General features: G+C 38.2%; 1 protein-coding gene across 1 annotated transcript in view; it reads right to left on the bottom strand.

The window, feature by feature from the left end:
• Positions 1 to 907: 907 nt before the first annotated feature.
• Positions 908 to 18687, bottom strand: part of SLC5A12 (solute carrier family 5 member 12) — a 55659-nt gene continuing 37879 nt past the window's right edge. Inside the window, exons 11-15 of the mRNA XM_012744645.3 lie at positions 15201 to 15287; positions 12392 to 12558; positions 9597 to 9700; positions 5110 to 5237; positions 908 to 3023 (exon numbers count right to left, since the gene is read on the bottom strand). Coding sequence (XP_012600099.3) covers positions 2874 to 3023; positions 5110 to 5237; positions 9597 to 9700; positions 12392 to 12558; positions 15201 to 15287 — 636 coding nt within the window. The 3' untranslated portion in view covers positions 908 to 2873. The remainder of the gene's footprint in view (positions 3024 to 5109; positions 5238 to 9596; positions 9701 to 12391; positions 12559 to 15200; positions 15288 to 18687) is intronic.

Here is an 18687-nt window from a genome sequence, read left to right as displayed (position 1 = left end):
TGTAAATCCTCATAATAACCCTATTAAGTAGGGAAAGTTTTTAATTGGTGAATAAACTAAGGTTTAAAAATTCTTGCTCCAAATAACCTAGATTTGTGTCAGAACTTATGTTTGCCCCTAAGTCATTGGACTCCAATCGCTCACCTCAATCAATAGCTGTTGGACTTCTTGCTTCAAATGGTGACAAAGAGAAAGTCATACATCAAAATGTGTTTATTCAGATTGAGTGAAAGAGACATTGAGGCAATTCTGTCCCATTTTTACCAATATTTGGGATTGTGCTTTAAAGTACAGAGGTTGGCATCAAGTTTGGCACATTTTAGGCCATTATAGCAACTCATCATTCATAGTGCCATTTATACAGAATATCTCAATAAACAGCCATAAGTTTAACCCACTTCCATGGCACGGATTGAACTCGGCACTGGACAGTCTTGACACAACTCTGAGCTGCCATTCCTAGGGAAGGGTGAGGGTAGGAGCAGAATGCTGTCACCAGCTAGCCGACTCTATCAACTCTGCACTTCACAGTCCCCTTCTCCTTTCACACAGTGAACACGGTTTTTATACACTGTGGAAGACAGTTTTCCTGTGGATTCCCATCTGCTCTCTACCTGAGCCTTGGATATTTTCATGTTTGCGCAATTAAGAAGAATGGAAGGAATCTCTATACTGACCTTTAAAATCTCTTGAAATGTCACTTCCTAATACTATAGATTTCATTACGCAAAAGAAGACAAAACCATCTTTATGATAATATTAGTATGTTCCAGTTGTATGGCATTTTGATAACATTCCAGGTAAGAGAATTGGGGACTAAAAAAGAATAAGAATCCTAAAAAACTCTCTGGGGAGAGTTTTGACGTAGTAAAATGATTTTAGGATAATTTATGAGTGAAACGAAAAACTATATCACATATTTTATTTTTGTATAATTCCAAGTGAAAGTTCACAATTTTGAAATGTTTTCCAAATCATATATATATACATAATGTACACACACATATAACTATATACATACATATCTAATGCCTACTCTTAATCTAATTCTCATCCTAAGGGTTGCTCTTGTTTGCTTGTTTGTTTTTCTTCCCTTCCCTATCATAAGGTATTAACTAAGTCAGTTAGGTTGGGCCCAGATTTCAATATTCACCTGATATAAATTCATAGGAATGTCTAGAATCATTTAGAAAATAATTGAACCTATCAATTTGCAAATCCTTACATCAACAGCTTAATAAATTCTTCTGGACTTACAAAAAAAGTATTTCTAGAAATTCTGTTCCTTCTCATTTTGAGACATTTCTCCAAATGTATTCTCATTTTACTTCTTTCCTTCTTATCTTAAATGTGTGTTTTGCCATCTCTCTTTATAAACCACAGTCCAATTCTTTCTCGCTCTCCCTCTATTCTCCTCTCCTATTTGAGAGTGGAGAGAGAGAAGGCAAGTATTGGGCCCTGGTATATAAACTCCAGTTTGTTTGTTTTAATTCCTCTATTGATTATTCCCTCTTTCTATCTTCTCTATCCAATAATAAACACTGGTGATATAAATTTTTCTCTATCTCATGTTTCTTTTAAGGCTTCTCTTCCTGAGTAACACAACATAGCCTTTACACAACATAGCCTTTGGAACTCTTAACTCTTGCCTGTGTGGAGCACTTCTTCTTACTTTGCTGACATACTTTTCTAGGCCTCTTACTCCTATCTATATTTGACATCTGTCATAATATATTGACTTCCAAACAGTGGTTTTGTTTCTTATTTTCTGTCCACTAACCCAAACCTGGTGGTCTTGGTTCTTTTCAGTATTTTTGATTTGTAACACCCGCTTGCTCCAGAACTTTAAGAATTACTTTCTAGAGTTTAACTGTTCAGAACTTTACTTCTGTCACCTGCGCCTAAAGCAGTGAGTTGAGCTTGCACACATGAGCTGAATGAGCAGACTATAAGTCCTATGGCAATGTATTTTGCACCAAAGAAGAATGCTATGGCTGAGGAAATCTCCTATGGACTGGTAAGCTATTTTCAAGTTTCTTTTATGCAGTGCTATCCTAACAACCTTCTGTAGGTCATTTCTTCCATCTTTACCCGGCCTGGAGAAATGCTCCAGACTTCTTATTGAACAGAGTCAATTTTTCATTTCAAAGTGAAGGGACAAAATATACTACACTAACAGCACAACGGGAGCAGAGTTTTAGTTATATTTGCTCCCACTAACCAGACACACCAGTCTCTCCTTATATGCCTAGCAGAATTATTTTTAATGATTGGTCAGGACAGGTAATGACTGGAAGAGAGCTGACCGGTAGCAGTAAGGCAATGTTAGTAGCAGTTAAGTGTTCCAGTTGCAGCTGCTGGATGGGGGAGGGTGGCAGGTGGCCTGAAATGTGTCTACGTATGTGTGAGGTATGGTGTTGGGGGTGCATGCCATTCACCTGTTTTATCAACAGTGGCAGAGGAACATTTAACATGCATATTCCTCTTCCCCATCTGCCTCTAAACTCCGAATATATTTTGATGCTTAAAAAACTATCAAAATGAAAAACCTGAAGTTTAATAAGACACGAAGCAAAGAGATTTGATTCTTTGCACGGTGATGAAATCTAGTCCTAATTTATTCAAGAAGGAAATAGGAATGTTAGGGTCTAGCATTTATTGTCACCTGAAACTTGGGGTTTTTCAAAGAATATCCTGAGAAGCAGTCATTTTGTTTGTAGTTATAAATAAGTATAAATAGACACTGGACATCCTTGTCTTCTAGCAACAGCAACTGCACAAGTGTACTAACAAATAGGCAAGAAGTATGTGGGGTACTTGTGTGTGTGCATGTGTGTGTGTGTGCGCGTGTGCACACGCACACGTGTGTTTTCTTAGAAAGGAGTAATCTGGAACGCCATATTGTTGTAGCTTTTGTCCTTGGGATCATAGCCGGGAACATGGACCAGGCTTTCTCGCCTGAGTCCATTCTGTAAGACAGATTCGGCTCCTTGTTTCCAAGCACTGCCATTCTCAAGGTTTTCCTGAGGAAAATGGAAAGACACATATTAATGAGACAGTCTTAAAGTCTTCCAAATAAACATGAGGGAATCTTCTCATGTTTATTTGGAAGAAGTACAAACAACTCTGACTGAACACACTTCCTAATTGATAACTTTGATAGCCCATGTAGGTACTATTTCTAATGATAATAACAACAAAAAGGACAATTTATTGAACATTTACAATAAATGTGCTGCATGAATAAATTGTACATCTCCCATTGAATACAGCCATCCTGTGAGATAGTATTAATACCTTATGAGAAGAAACAAACCTGTGTCTCACATGGTGGTGGCCCCTTTCTACCTATGAACAGCAATGTCTCTTGATGATAACTGGGACTATATGCAAACTCCCCTGAAGGCTTCTCTACATTATTTTTTGGCAAAGGAGCCCAATAGTGACACACTGAGTATTTCCTCCCACTCTCAACTTAGCCTTGAGAATTGAAGCCACCTGCATCAACGGAATTTATTACTTATTCCAGGAAATTCTTGCCCAGGAAGATAAATCTGTAAACCAATAAATAACTTGACCTATTGTTTCTAGAACTTCTTCAGAATTCACTGATACAAACAATAGATACAACCAGCTGCCTTCTCAGCAAAATTAATTGCCCACCTAGGTAAACAGTCCCCTTCTCAGAATTATAGATTGTTTAATGGGGCAAGCTCCTTGCTTATCAAACCACTGTTTACTTATAAAGATTGACTTCAGGACCCTCACCTGCCTGTGTTTTCCAATTTTATACTTTCACATCACAGTTTTTCCCAGTTGCAATCAGAATCCTGAATTTAAAGATCAGCCTTCAATCACTTGAGCTCAGAACCCTCTAGATATCCGCACCTACCCCCCCCCCATTCTGAGCCTCTGCCAGCGTGGTGCTATCCTGCTGCAGTAAGTATCAAACTCTGCTTTATGTCATACACATGCTATTCTGGTGTTTTCTGGGGAGGAGAGCTATTGACAACTCAGAAATATATGTAATGTGATAGGGGTTAAGAATCTCTCTCCCAAAAGAATAAAATGACTGGGACTAAAAGAGTGAAAATAAGTTTGAACTGAAAAAGAAAACAAAGAAAATAATACTTTTGCTCTTAATCAAGCTGGGAGGACAGACGCTGATAAGGCCAGCTGTAAACTTAAACAGAAATATTGATTCTCCCAATATCCTGCAGTTCTCAAATTCCATAGCAACCCTTTGAGTGATTATTGAACAATGCTGCTCCATATAGCTTTGTTTTCATTTTCCACTTCCCTACACCCCTTTTGGAATCCTTCAGAGGGAGCCCAAACCTTATAAAAGACACGTCCATCCTCCCTCTTGAGAAGGCTGGCATTCCCCAGCTCCACTGCCTCAAGTCAGCAAGTTCAATTTCGTGTAGCTACAGGCTGCTCCTAGTGGTCTTTGGTGGATGAGACCTTAATAACACTTGGACGGTGTCTCTAGTCCTGCCTGACCTAAACACACTTCGTAGCGGGAGAAAGACAGCTGGGGCAATTAGAGACTTAGGTGCATCAGCTGCTGCTTTGCCTGTAAATTCCCCCAGTGAATTTTACTTTATATTTACACCCCATGGAACCAGAAATGCTTGTGCCCATGTTGTTCTGCATAATCTCCCTCTACTGCTCAGACAAGAAAAGCAGAAGTTCAGAGAAACTAAGTAGTTTACCCAAGAAAAGTGAGACATGGAACCTGGATTAAGCCAGGGCTGTCTGACCTTAAAGCTTATGCTTTTAATAATTATAGTAGACTCTGCCCCTTATTTTGTTCCTTTCTTATTATTCTTTTTTATATCTCTCTTAGAATTCACTTTCACAGGGGTTAAAAGGAACTTTGGAAATTGATTACTTGCAAACCCAGTAATTCAGCTCAAAGGCACATTTACCTATCAACATATTTATGTGCTTAAAAGCTAATCAGCTGGCATAACTCTGAGGTTGAAACCCACATTCTTTCCAGTTCTAACATTCAGTGCCTTCCCTCCCCTTACCTACCCTCGCAGCTGATTCAAACGGACAAAAGGGGAGTCAGTAGGTATTTTAGAAGCTCAAACATCAGCTCACCTGCTCTGTCCCACTGTCATGCTGAACTCCACACCAGCACAGCGTTTTGTATTTCTTAGACCAAAAGCAAAATAAATTGCAAACTGGCCTAATTAACAGTGGTTGAATATTCTCACCTCTTTCGTGACCTGTAAACAAAAGAACAAATGGATTAGATGTTTGGTTGCAGGCTTCCAGGACTTCCTTTGAGGATTTAAGCAAGTTGTCAACTTGAAAAGTAAGTTACTTTTATTGTAAAGAGGAAAAGAAGCCTGCCTGGTTAATAAACAGAAATTGGTTAACTACCAAAAGGGATGAGAGTTTGTTTTTAAACATCCACAGATTGTCAGTCAGAACAGGCAAGCTCATGGCTAGAGGGTTAAACAGAGAGAACACATTTATTTTTAAGTATCGATCATGGAAAACTCTATTAGTACCCTCTGTAGGCCAACAGAAGGGATATCAGGTTATATAATTTCTTCCTTTCCAAAAGCTCTTGTTTTTTTTAGCCAAATCAGATATATTATTTGGCATTTGTAAAATTAGTAAGAGTATTTTTACTGTTTCTTCTTCCTTTCACCCCAATATCGGGGACAAGCAATGCCCTCCCCAGCTACTCTAGACTTTCTTCACAACCCCCTTTTCCTATCCTTAAAATTTGTTCACGTCTCATTCTTTCACATACTGCAGTGGAACAAGAGTCACACTGATATTCAAAGTAAGATTTAGAGGCTGATAGTGTTCTCCTTCCAGAACTTTTTGCAAATTTTGGTGTCATGATGACTATTACTAATGAGTGTCATTAGTCTGATGGCCAGTTTAGTCTAAAGGTCCCCAGAGGAAATAGTGGGACACTGGTTACACACACTGATCAAATTCCTCCCTATGTGCCAGATACTGTGTCTGTCCACAAACTTTTTCTCAAATTTCTTTCTAGAAATAAACAAAAAAATGTAGATTCTTAAAGTTTCAAACTGAAATTTAAGCAATACATTCTCTGACATTATGTCACCCTGACAACAGACATTTGACCAAAGAGAATTCTACTATTGAAAATATTTACCAATTACTATCTTCTACATACTAGACACATTGTACATAGTTTATCCATAATCCCAATAACTAGGTATATATTGTTCTCATTTAATGGATAAGGAAATATTGAACTTTTCTACAATATAGTAAATGTTGGAACATATGTTTAGTTAAACATATGTGATCTTAAAGCCTGTGACACTCTATTTGCCTTAATATGTTTCTAGGTGTGGGTGTGGGTGGAGGGATTGCAAAACCTCAAACTTCTATCCAGGGGAAACTCTGAATTAGAATTTAAGAATCAGAATTTAATTTGGGACAAAACCATTCACAGGGTTTCTAACAGAGAAGACTTTTGTATCTGACTGGATCACAAAGTATCAAATACTCCAACAGGTAAGTATATCTATTGTCTCTAAGACCAGGACCTTGGGTTTGCTAGCAAGGAAAGGGCTCTTTGCTTCATACAGATTTAGATTGTTTTCTTCTAGGAAAAAAAATGCCTTTGAGAGATAGTGGACAGTAATGCAAAATAGAGCTATAGTTCTCATAGGCATGAAGGTTAAAAATGAAAATCCAATTCAAATTCTCAAATTGGAAGCTCTGCGTTTACTCTCAACTGTGAGCTTATAGTCTCTTTCATGAGCAAGACCCTGGAGATTGAGCATCAATGAAATGTTAAGAATACTGATTGAGACCAGGTTTGTCACAAGACTACAGGCCTATGGACATAATATGTGAAAAAGGAGAAGGTCAAAGGGGGTCACACCATTTCCTGTAGAGAAGTGGGTTTTTCCTGAGGAAATAATGAATTCAGGTTTGAAGAGGAAACGCCACTAGTTGTACTGTAACTTTGGGTGAATTTGAAGAAGTCTCCCCTTCCTCTGAGTAGAATCAATTCTGTGCCAAGGTACTGATTCCACATACAGAAGTGCAACCTATTAATCAAATCCATCCCCTATTTGTCTCCACTGCCAGGCACTCTTGTGCAAAGCACAAACCCCAAAGTCCTGAATACAAGATGTAGGCTTAAGTTGGAAGTCAGGAGAGCCAGGCTAGGAGTGGAAAGGATTTAATGGAGGAACATAAAATTTAAGAAGCCAAGGAATAAAGAGAACATCCATGAAGTGTTCAACATATAGAGAAAAGTGTATGTGTATGTGTTGTCTATGTATGACAGAGGGGAAAGAGAATGAAATAAGGTAGAACACGTGGAAGAATCAGAAATCAGAATTGCATTATACTTCTCAGCAGCAAACTGAAATATAGAAGACAGTTGAGCTACATCAGATCATCATATAGACCTGTATAATTCCTAACTATTTAGAAAGTAACCCAGTAAATTTCTCTGACAAGGTCAATGCTCTAAGATAAGAATCAACAATTATTTTGTGTGTTAAGGGCTAGATAGCAAATATTTTAGGCTTTGCTGTCCATAAGGTCTTTGTTGCAACCACTCAACTCCACCTTTACAGAGTGAAATCTGTGGTCAATAATAAGAGTATGGGTATGTTGTGTTTCTATAAAGTTAAAAAAGCAAGTTGTAGGCCAGATTTAGTTTTATTTTATTAAACCTCTATCAAAAAGATGAAAATCATAATGGGCTAATATAAAAATGCTTTATATCTGAGATCTGTGGCCTTATGGTAAATGAGGAAAAAAATTGGTAAGATTCAGATGAGTACAGACCACTATACTCTGAAAGTGCTAATCAGTATAGCCATGATTCCAATTGTCAACATCCATAAGTAACATGAACAGTATGTCGTGAGGTGCTAACTTATCTAGACAAAGCATAATTGAAATCATCACCCATTAAGACCAAGCAAGATCAAGATAAAATATGACATAAGGAGAACAGGCCTACAACAGGCCTCTGTCCTTCTTTATTGATAGTATTCTACATTTAAACATTTTAAGACTTTTTTCAAAGATTCAGTGGGTATTATGAAGGTTTGTTAAGGCTCCAGGGTGACCAAACCTGAGGGTGTCAGGTTAGCACCGGGGCCTTATTTGGAGGACAGGTACCAGGAGTCCAGAACACATGGTGGCCCAGTTCAATAAGGTTTCCAAAGACTTGGAGGCATAATTAGACCTGAAAGAGTTGTCCCCTTTTGGTCTTGAGGATATTTTACTAAGACTTAGGACATTCAGAGAGAAATACAATACAGCATGTTCAAGATGCCAAAGACTTTTCAATCCAAATATAAGTGCTGCTGCATCAACACAAGAATATACCAATTCTGATGCACATATGTAAACTGCAAAATATGTAAACTGGCAAGGCACAGGATTTCATGTACACACATTTCCTGCTTTGGAAGGAAATGTGCAGGCAGCTGAAACTTTGGCTCTCTTCTAAGTGGTGACTAACTACTGCACTGATATACCTAGTTGTATCCCACTAGCATCAAGGAAGCGCCCTCTGTCATCGGGGTACTGAGACAAAATCCAAACAAAATGAATAAATAATCTTTCATTTGAAACCATCCACACAATGAAAAATATTTGGAGAATTATTATTACATGAAAGACTGGAGTTACAAAGTTTCTTTTCTATTCCTTATCATACTCAAGATGATCTTAAATTTAGGTGAATGGCTAGTGAGATCATGCCCAGGACAATAAGGCAGTGGACCTTGATGGCATTTCTGGTACAGTCACCAGAAATGTTGCCATTCAGATTTTGTGTTGAGTAGGAATATTGACTACAATTGTTCATGGGTATAGAATGGAAATGGAAAAGTAGAATATCTTAACAATTTATTCAGCTAAAATACATACTCCAAGGAGGCAAGGGAACAGGAGTTCAGGTGTGTCTATTCCACCCCATTCGCTCCCACACTCTCACCACCACTACCAATCCCTTACGTGCTCTGGTGCAGAAGGAAAATGAACCACCAGGGAGACCATGGCACAAAGTGCGGATGGTAAACACTGGTATCAGAAATGGCTCACAGTGAAGCTGCTCACTGTAGAGAACTGCAGGACCTAGAGAAGTGGCCTCCAAAGGACAACACAGGCAAAAATAATAGTACGACTTTCCTCTGCTTTTCTAGGAAGTTAGCAAAGGCTGACCTCGTGAGATCATAAGATAGTGGTGGGAAAAACTCCAGGCTCTTACTGAGACAAGGGAAAGGTACCATTCAGAATAGTTACACCTTATTTACTTATTGTTATACTTCAGAGGATTTTTCATACTCAGGCCTCTGGGTGTCATGTGTCAGTCAAAGCATTTTATTTTTTTTCATAACATATGATATTTTAATATATGTTATATATGAATAATCAGATTTATAATAATCAGAGAGATGCTTTTGTATGTCACCTTGAAGAGAGTAGACATCTCTCTCTGGTAAGAAGGCTTTTTGTGATGCACCCAAAATCAAACCAAAAAAGCCAGCCACCTAATCCACCAATGGATGAAGTAGCCCATATCTTCTTTTGTCCCAAAGGGAGGAATGATAACCAACCTGTTATGAAGCTGATGATTACTCCAGCAACAATGCATCCTAGGCAGCCCACTGCACTGTAGTAAAGGTAGGAGAGTGAGTACCAGGTGTCAGCTATCGCAGGTCTGTGGAGGACAACAGTATAAGTCACCAGTTGCAAGCATTCTGAAGTTATGATCCATAGTGACATAACTTCTCAGGGTTCATTTTAGGGCCCAGCATCCCTCAAAACCCCAAAGCTTGACTTCTTGCCATTTTCTTATTTAAGAAAAAAATCCATTATAGACTAGTTGTGCTTTATATTCCACTCAATCCAATTCATACTTGAATTATAAATATTGCAATATATATACTGAGTTATAATTATATTATTACAAGGAGGACTATGTCTACCATTCCTTTTATATTATTCTTCAGATGTGCATTAAACCCAGATTTAGTGTTAGTAATTATGACAGACATTAGAAATATAAAAAAACATATATACAGATGAGAAAACCACAAATCTACCTATAGGAACTAACAGATGGTCATAAAATGGATTGGTAACACCTATTAGAATAGGAGCAAAAGATTATGGGAGCATTTAGAAAGAGTATCAAACCAAGGCTGATGTGTGAGATGACACCTCAGCTCATTTCTAGAAAACAATTAGTAGTTAATTGAGCAAAGAGGGTATTTAGGGCCAAGATTTGGCATTCCAAGGAAAGAGAATAGAATAAGTACATGCAGGAGGGAAGAAACAGCATGGGGTGGAGTGGGAACTATAAATAAGTTGATATTGTTTGTCCATAAAATTTATGGAAAAAATGAAACTCAGAGGCAAATGAAAGTAGATAATGGAGTGCCTATTTGAAATATGAGTCAAAATATATTTTATGATGGACTGGGGGGCCCTAATCTGGCTCTAGAAAGAGGAACAGATTTGGAGAGAGTAGAAATAAAGATTAAAAGACATTCCTATAAAAAGAATAGCTTAACTAAAGACCTAATGTGGGAAAGAGTAGGGTATGCATAAGGTAGAAGAGACAGAATTTAGAGTAGCAAGGGAAGGGTGGATAATAACATTGGAACCATAGAATAGCTTCCAGTTTTGTAAACTATTTAGTCCCAGGATAAAAAGTTTGTTCTTTATTCTGTAGACATATGAGTGATTGAAGTTATCTCTGTGTGGCAGTCACGAGTTCAGAGAGATGCTTCAGGAAAATAATCCTAGTGAGTGCTTGGATAGAATCGATTGGATTAAAAGGGAAGAGAAGAGAGAAGTGCAGGAAATCAATAGAACAAATAGGATATTTTCACTTTTCTTGGCTTCTTAAAGATGAAACCAGTCACAAGATTGGCAAGGGCAATGGAGAGGAGAGTCTATGCCAGGCCTAGAGAGAGCTTCATAAATGTTATTTGCCAAATTATCTGACAAGTGTTAGTAGAAGGCTGGACCCAGAGGAAATAGCATATAGGGAGAGCATTGATATGAATCAGAAAAGGGCTACACCAAACTGGGGTACTTCTCTGAATACAAGAACCACAAATCCTATATTTCTAGACTTTTCCCTACATGCAATTAGAATGTGAGAATGGACAGTATTAAAGTCATCTATAGTACTAATGGCTATATATATATATATATATATATAGCCATTAGTACTATAAATATATATTAGTACTATAAATATATATTAGTACTATATATATAGTACTAATGTATATAAATATACATTAGTACTATAAATATATATATGTATATATATATACATACACACATACATACATGTATCTTATCTCACTTAAGCCTCTCAAAAATCCACAATAGTAGGTACTAATACCCCTGATTTTCAGTCAAGGGCTTTGAGAATTCAAGAAGTGACAAGTTACTAACTTGTCCAAAGATAAAAAGTGTATAAATGATAAAATAAAAATCAAAACCCAAGTATTTCGGACTTAAAAAGCCATGATCTTCTCCCTACACCATAGTATCTGCTGTATTTTGATATCTTTGATCACTTACCCTAGCCAGAAATAGAAAAGGAAATCCTTTGTTAAACGCTGTGATCATATAGTGTTATTTAGAAGCCACAGGTCCATGGCAGTCCTCCTAACGTGGCTCCATAATCATTCCCTTCATTGCTCACAAACCTCTTCTACTCAGGTCCTTTATTCTTTTAAGGACACCAGAGTCCTCATACCCACCCACCTATTGTTCAACCCTCCACATTTTTTTCTGTTTTGCACTTATACCGCCAATTAATTCTTTTTCCAAGTTCACTTTTTTATGCCTGAATACAGAAGAAGGGATATCTGCAGAAGGCTGGAGCCCCGCATGGCACTCTTCCGTGCTGGGAACTGCCCAGAGCGATTCTCACAGGAGAGCACGTTTTGTCTCTTCAGACTTATCCCTAAAGAATGCACCTTTCTGGCCGGCGCGGTGGCTCACGCCTGTAATCCTAGCACTCTGGGAGGCCGAGGCGGGCGGATTGCTTTAGGTCAGGAGTTCGAAACCAGCCTGAGCAAGAGCGAGACCCGTCTCTACTATAAATAGAAAGAAATTAATTGGTCAACTATTATATAGAAAAAATTAGCCGGGCATAGTGGCGTGTGCCTGTAGTCCCAGCTACTCGGGAGGCTGAGGCAGGAGGATTGCTTGAGCCCAGGAGTTTAAGGTTGCTGTGAGCTAGGCTGGCGCCATGGCACTCACTCTAACCAGGGCAACAAAGTGAGACTCTGTCTCAAAAAAAAAAAAAAAAAAAAAAATGCACCTTTCTGGAGTCTAGTGACCCACTCTCTGGGACTTAGCGCCATACTTAAAGGCAGCATACCTGCTGAATAGCGCTGGAGATGCCGTTGCCGTCACATTGGATTGAGTACACTGGTCTGTTGATAAAGGCAAGGGCCATGTCTTAGCAGCTGGTGCAGGATAAATGAAGGCCCCGATGGCCACCCAAAATGACAAGGTGATTCCAGTGAGAAGACCTCCTAATGCACCCTTAGTGAGGAAAACAAAAAAAAGGTTAATGAGAGATTTGACAAAGCTGTCTGTTGAAAGAGTAACAAGATGAAGAATTCTATGCCTCAGAGATTCTGGCCGTCCAGCCTATATCTTGGCCACATGTGTTGGAAAAACCCCACTCAAATTGCCTTTATTTCAACTCCCATAATGCAGTTTAATTTAGGAGTAACTTGTTCCTTAAATGAAGACACCAGAGAATTTCATAGTGATCGTTATATTTAGATTTCTAGCAAGAATTTTTGTTCTCCTTTTGGTTTCTTCTTCTTACTACTTAAAAAGCTATTGAAACCTCAATTCTGTGTACAAGAGTTTCAGATTTAAGGAAAATTTCAGATAATGGAGGCAATGTCATCATTTTTTCATTGGCAGCTATGAAATACAGAAATTTCTACTCCCATCTCTCTTCCCAAGTCATTCTGGCAGAGTCCCCTGACTCCCAGGTTTTGGCATTCTTTGTTTGAGTGTAAATAATAGCAAGTGTATGTAGTAGTCCTGTAATTTAAGGGTTATATTTCTTGATAAACAATTAGTGAAACGAGTCATTTATCTTGTACTGGAGACAGAACAGTCTAGCAGAGACCAGGCAGGACCATTGGAAAATTACATCTGATGCTTCTGGTCTGCACTGGACAGCTGAGTCTTCTCAGTGAGAGAAAACAACTTGTTGGCTTCTCCATTTATTCAGGAAAAAAAAAAGAGTCCTTGATAAGAGCAGCAGAATGCTTTCTCCTTTATTGTTTGGGAAAACAAAATCAATGTGTGTGATTTGAATACTTGTGCCTTGGTCTAAACCAGTGGTCTGCAAACTTCTATAAGAGCCAAATAATAAACATTTTAGGTTTTGTGAGCTATGCAGTGTCTGTCACAAACACTCAACTCTGCCCACCTGCCTTTTTTAGCACAAAAGCAATCATAGACAATACCTAAGCAAGAGAGGCTGGCTGTGTTCCAGTTATTTATGGGTACTGAAATTTGAATTTCATGTAATATTTGTGTCACAAAATATTCTTCTTCTTTTGAATTTTTTCCAACCATTTAAAAATGTCAATTCCATTTAGACATACCAAAAACAGGGGGAGGGCTAGATTTGGCTTAAGCATGTAGTTTGCTAACCCCTGGCCTACTAGTAAAGGGCAGATGGATTTCACCTGGGGGGTCAACCCTGTTGCTCCATACTAGCTTCCTGGAGAGCCACGCTGAAACAGATTCTGAGGTTGTATCCATATTCTATGTGAAGGAGAGCCATGATTAGCCATGGACAACGACAAAGGGAGAGGTGATGAAAAATTGTAATATTTACTGTCCTCTAGCTAGAGCAAGATGCCTTTCCTGATTAAATAGATGGACTGTAGTGTACTAACATAGATAACAAATTAATGTTTACAATGCACTAAGATCTTAGGTAGCTAGCTCACAGGTTTTTAAAACTTTTTGCATATTTAATTATGGGTACATAATAGTTGGCCATCTTTATAGGGTACATGTAATGTTTTGATACAGGCATATAATGTGCATTAATCAAATCAGGATAATTGGGGTGTCCATCACCTCAGGCATTTAACATTTCTTCATGTTAGAAAAATTCCAATGCTACTTTTTTAGTTGTTTTAAAGTATACCCTAATTTATCATAGTTTTTTTATAGCTAGAAAATTGTCTTCTCTCACATTATCCCTCTGAGGACATAAATATCTTTGTCAACCTCAATATCAGGAAAGTGATTAAGAACACAGGAGAAGTGATGCTAAAACTTAGATGCCCACTCCCCATCACTCTCTTAACCTAGCCCCTAAAGGTTTATCTAGAAGAGAGGTCAATAGAGTCAGGTAGCCACAGGGACCTAATCAGGTGATTCAGATTTAAGGATTACCCTATAGTGTATATATAAATAAGCATAGAGTTAAGTTTTCTAAAGTCTAAAGATTTTCTAAAAATGCATGCTTGTGAGTATAGGAATGAAAATTTTTCTGGATTGAGAAAATTATGATATTTAAAAAGTTTTAAAAGTATGATTATATTATTTTTCCAAATAAATGTTCATTTTGATTTATACTTACTACATAGTCATGCAACCAGTATATACTGGAATATATGCTATTAGCTTGCCAGCCCAGCAAAATGAAGAAAATCCAGCTGTCAGAATATCCCAGGCTCGTTCCTTCTCCCCTACATAAATTAGTTAATTAATTTGATAAAGTTATAATTTTCTGTAACTATATATAGAAAAAAATGATATTTACATTTTTTAAATTTGAATTTTTTAAATGGTGTTTCAACCAAACTGTTCATGAATTCAGTATCTATTTTAAAGTTCATTTTGTGAGCCCTCGATTTAGAGAAGATTTAATTTAAACCTTAAAGAGTCAGCTTTGATGGCACAACATATGGTAGTTCATGACTACCTCTTCCTTTCTTTGCTTTCTGTTTCTAAAAAGACTTCACTGAAGTCAGAGATAGGAGGGCTCAGGTTCTGTTTAATTCTACTGTGGATTCTTCTCCTGGCAAAGACAAATAGCCTTTCTGAAGAAGAGTAAGAGGAGGGAGAGGAGGAAGAGGAGAGAGAAAATGGCTGTGCCCAGTGTCAGCTGGGAATGGTGAAGAGGGGTGTGGGATCCTTACCTTCCAGTTCACAAAAGGGAACAGGATTCCCAGGGAGAATAACCCCAGCATTGGTCCCCCGCACATGCCGTGGATGCTGAGGGCAGCCTGTGGGACAAAGCAGACCAGATGAGCCCCTACCTCCACTGCATCTGTGGCCTGCTGCCACCATCCCTCTCTTGGACCTGAGATGAAATTGAATCCTAGTCCTGACTGTACCATTTATTAATTATGTTCTTTCCATAGTCATTTCTCAATTCTGGGTTCAATGATAAGCATTGCATTAAAAAATATATGTATATACACCCGTACACACATACATAAATACATATGCCTGTGCGAGGGTCTGTATGTACGTGTATGTGTGTGTATACGTATGTATAGTGGAAACACAGGTAACTTGGATTTGGCTGGAGTTTCGAGCCAGAACTCATTGATTTGTTTATATTCTCTATCTTATCAAAAAGCTTTTTTATAATGTACCAAATAAATACATCTACAACTTATGTTTCATATCTTACTCAGCTGATCAGCTGTTCTAAGTTACTTTGAACAATTCTACCATTTGGATAGTAGTAATTGTCTGTTACCTAGTCCTTGCCATCTTACCCAGAACACCTCCAGGATAGTGAAGCATTAAGTTGGGACATTGTGGAGAGGCCATCAGACACTTCAAATCCCATGTTGTTCTCTCCCGTACTTATGGCTCTATGTTTTTTGGAAATTGAGGGAGCTTGATAAATACATTTCCATATCTCTCAGGCTCTAGGCTATTGTCAAGGGACTTTGATTAAACTAATTCTCTGCCAATATAAAAGCTTGTGCCATGTCCTTCCAACAGTACTGAAAGTACACACGCACTGACATGCATGCAAGCGAGCATGTGCACGTGTGTCCACACACATGTGCCCACACACATACCTGCACTCACTGCACGGGCTCACACACACACAAAACTACTTTCAATGGAGCCCTATCTAATGCCATCAATTCAACTACAGAGCTTTTCGATCAAGGGGCTGAGATCAGAACGCTCTAAGTATCTTACGTAAACCTCATGTTCGTCAGGCACCAGCTATGCGCCACCTGGTAAAGGAGAACCTACCCAGGCACTCAGGACAAATGACCTCATTTAACCCTCACCATTACCCTGTTTAATAGGTAACACTAACTGAATTTTATAGATGAAAAAACTGACAAAAAACACATTAAGGGTCTGTTTCCATTTAGAAAGTGGCAGAGGTGAGACATAAATCCAGGTTGTTCTGGCTCTAAAACCCACATTTTCTCTTCTAAAAGCAGTTTAAAAAAAAAAAAAAGTCAAGAGCACAGACCACCATAATGTCCTCCTCCTTTTGTTTAAAGGAGTAGAAGGTTTTGAAAGTCCATCATTAAAAGTCAGAATATTTGGATCATAATTATGGCCCTACCACATATAACTACGATTTGGTAAACTTTCTTTTATTAACTCACAATCCTTAAACTTTAGGTTTTTTTCCTCTTTAAAAAATAAAGGTATAGGATCAAGGAGCCTTTGAATACCTTCCATCTGTAATGTAGGTTCTTTTATTCAGAAAGATGGGCTGCAATGCATTGTTACGATTGGTATTCCAGGTTAATTTTAGAGAAGTCAATGCCTCAGACATATCCTTGACAAGATGGAGGTGGATAAGAGTAAAGTCTTCCTTTTCCCCCCAGCATTGATACTTAAATTAATATTCTAGGCAATTCCAAAAATCTTGGCTGATTGATAGCAATGATTCACAGTTGCTGGGATTGCTGAATTTGGAAGCTAATTTACTATTGATTGTATAGGAGAGTCAATAAGTTAGTAAAGGTGATTTTATCTCCCCCTATGGAGAAAAATAATTCACAATCTCTTACAAACTCATTAGCCAATATGCTTCAGAAGAAAAAGGACTTCACATGATCAAAAGGGGGGAAAAATCCAAGATTTTCTGGACTTAAAAATATATATTTGTGTAGCATATAAACCAAACTAATTTTAATTTTTACCTTTTTGTTGGCATTAAGCATGTTTAATTGGAGGAAGACTTAAAGCTCATCTACTTCAGCCTCCTTCCTCAATGCCCACCCACTAAGCCACTCCTGCAAGTAGAAGACAATAGCTTTGTGCTTTGGGGTTGTGGTTGCTAATGGAACTTGAGAAAGACAGTTTGCTGAGCGTTAGCCTTCTCATCTGTCAATCAGAGATTATCATATTTTCTTCCTGTTTTGTCTTTTTAAAAAAAATTTGGTGAGTATTCAATGTGGAATCCAAGAGAAAGCTCAGAATAATATCTGAGCACTTCAGAGTATATATGATATGGGCCCAAAACATTGACTACTACTGTTACTATCTTATTATTAGTGCTATTAATATTGCCTACCCTGTTAGTAAGCTCTGATTCCCGAGACATGCCATTTGATTATTGAGCTGTTTTGATACCTAGAAAGTTTTTTCTTTAGATAAAAATGTGCCTGGAAGTCATTAACAGCTCTTAGCAGACTTAGCTGATTGTCGAGAAGGACCTTTATCTAAGGGAGTTCTGCAAAATCACTAGTAAACAGGGGATCTTCGCTGCTGTATTTGATTGACCCCCACCCCCATATCCTCTCCACCACCCATTCTGTTATGAATCTGGGGTCCCATATTTCAAATGAAATAGGTTTCTGTGCTCTAGGATTTCTCAGAGGCTTCAATATGCTCCTGTGTGCTGTGGATCTCTGAGAGTGGAATGCAGTGTGCAGCATGTTCCAAAGTCTTTTGACTTTAGAAACTTTCTTTCTTGGACCATGTCATGACATGAGGTTCTCCAGAACACACTTTGTAAAATCCTAAACTAAAACACTGAAAAGACCTTTGTTTAAGAGGCTTAAAGATGCACCATCCATAAACACACACGATGAGTTATGGAGTGGTTTGGGTGAACATGAAATTAAACCAGCTCTATCCCTCACACTGTGGGACTTGATTTCCTGTCTTCATCCCATGTGCAAAATATGAATAAAAACATTGTTCCATTAAATTCAAGATAGCAAAGCTGTTTGAAAAATAGGAGAATTAGTTGCCATTCTCTACCCATCAAAGTCAGATGTGTTCAGAGAAATGAGTGGGCCACCCTAGAGACCAATACCTCTCCTAGGAAACAGAAGGTTCGGGTGTGCATTTCTCATCTATCAGCATCTGATAACCTGTGTGAACTGTGTGGCACACATCGTGACCAGTCAAGAAAGTGGGCCCAGCACACGCATCTGAAGTAGGACAAGCAGTGAATGCATCACTCACAACTGTCTTCTCGCTACGAACATTGTTTTCCACCGTCTTTGGTCCTTGCCTAATCTGGAGCCCTTCGTGCTTCAGTTGCAAAGGAGCTTGACTTGCAATTATGTCAAGAAGAAAACAATTTGGTGATTCAAATTGTCACAAATTGGACATGACGAGACTTCCTTCAGAGTAAACACTGATTATAATAAAGGGGAGAAATCAATGGGGTGCAAGGCCTCA

The sequence above is a fragment of the Microcebus murinus genome, chromosome 4, assembly GCF_040939455.1.
Source record: "Microcebus murinus isolate Inina chromosome 4, M.murinus_Inina_mat1.0, whole genome shotgun sequence".
Taxonomy (NCBI): domain Eukaryota; kingdom Metazoa; phylum Chordata; class Mammalia; order Primates; family Cheirogaleidae; genus Microcebus; species Microcebus murinus.
Note: the sequence above shows the minus strand (reverse complement) of the source record. Positions and strands in the feature narration are given on the sequence as shown.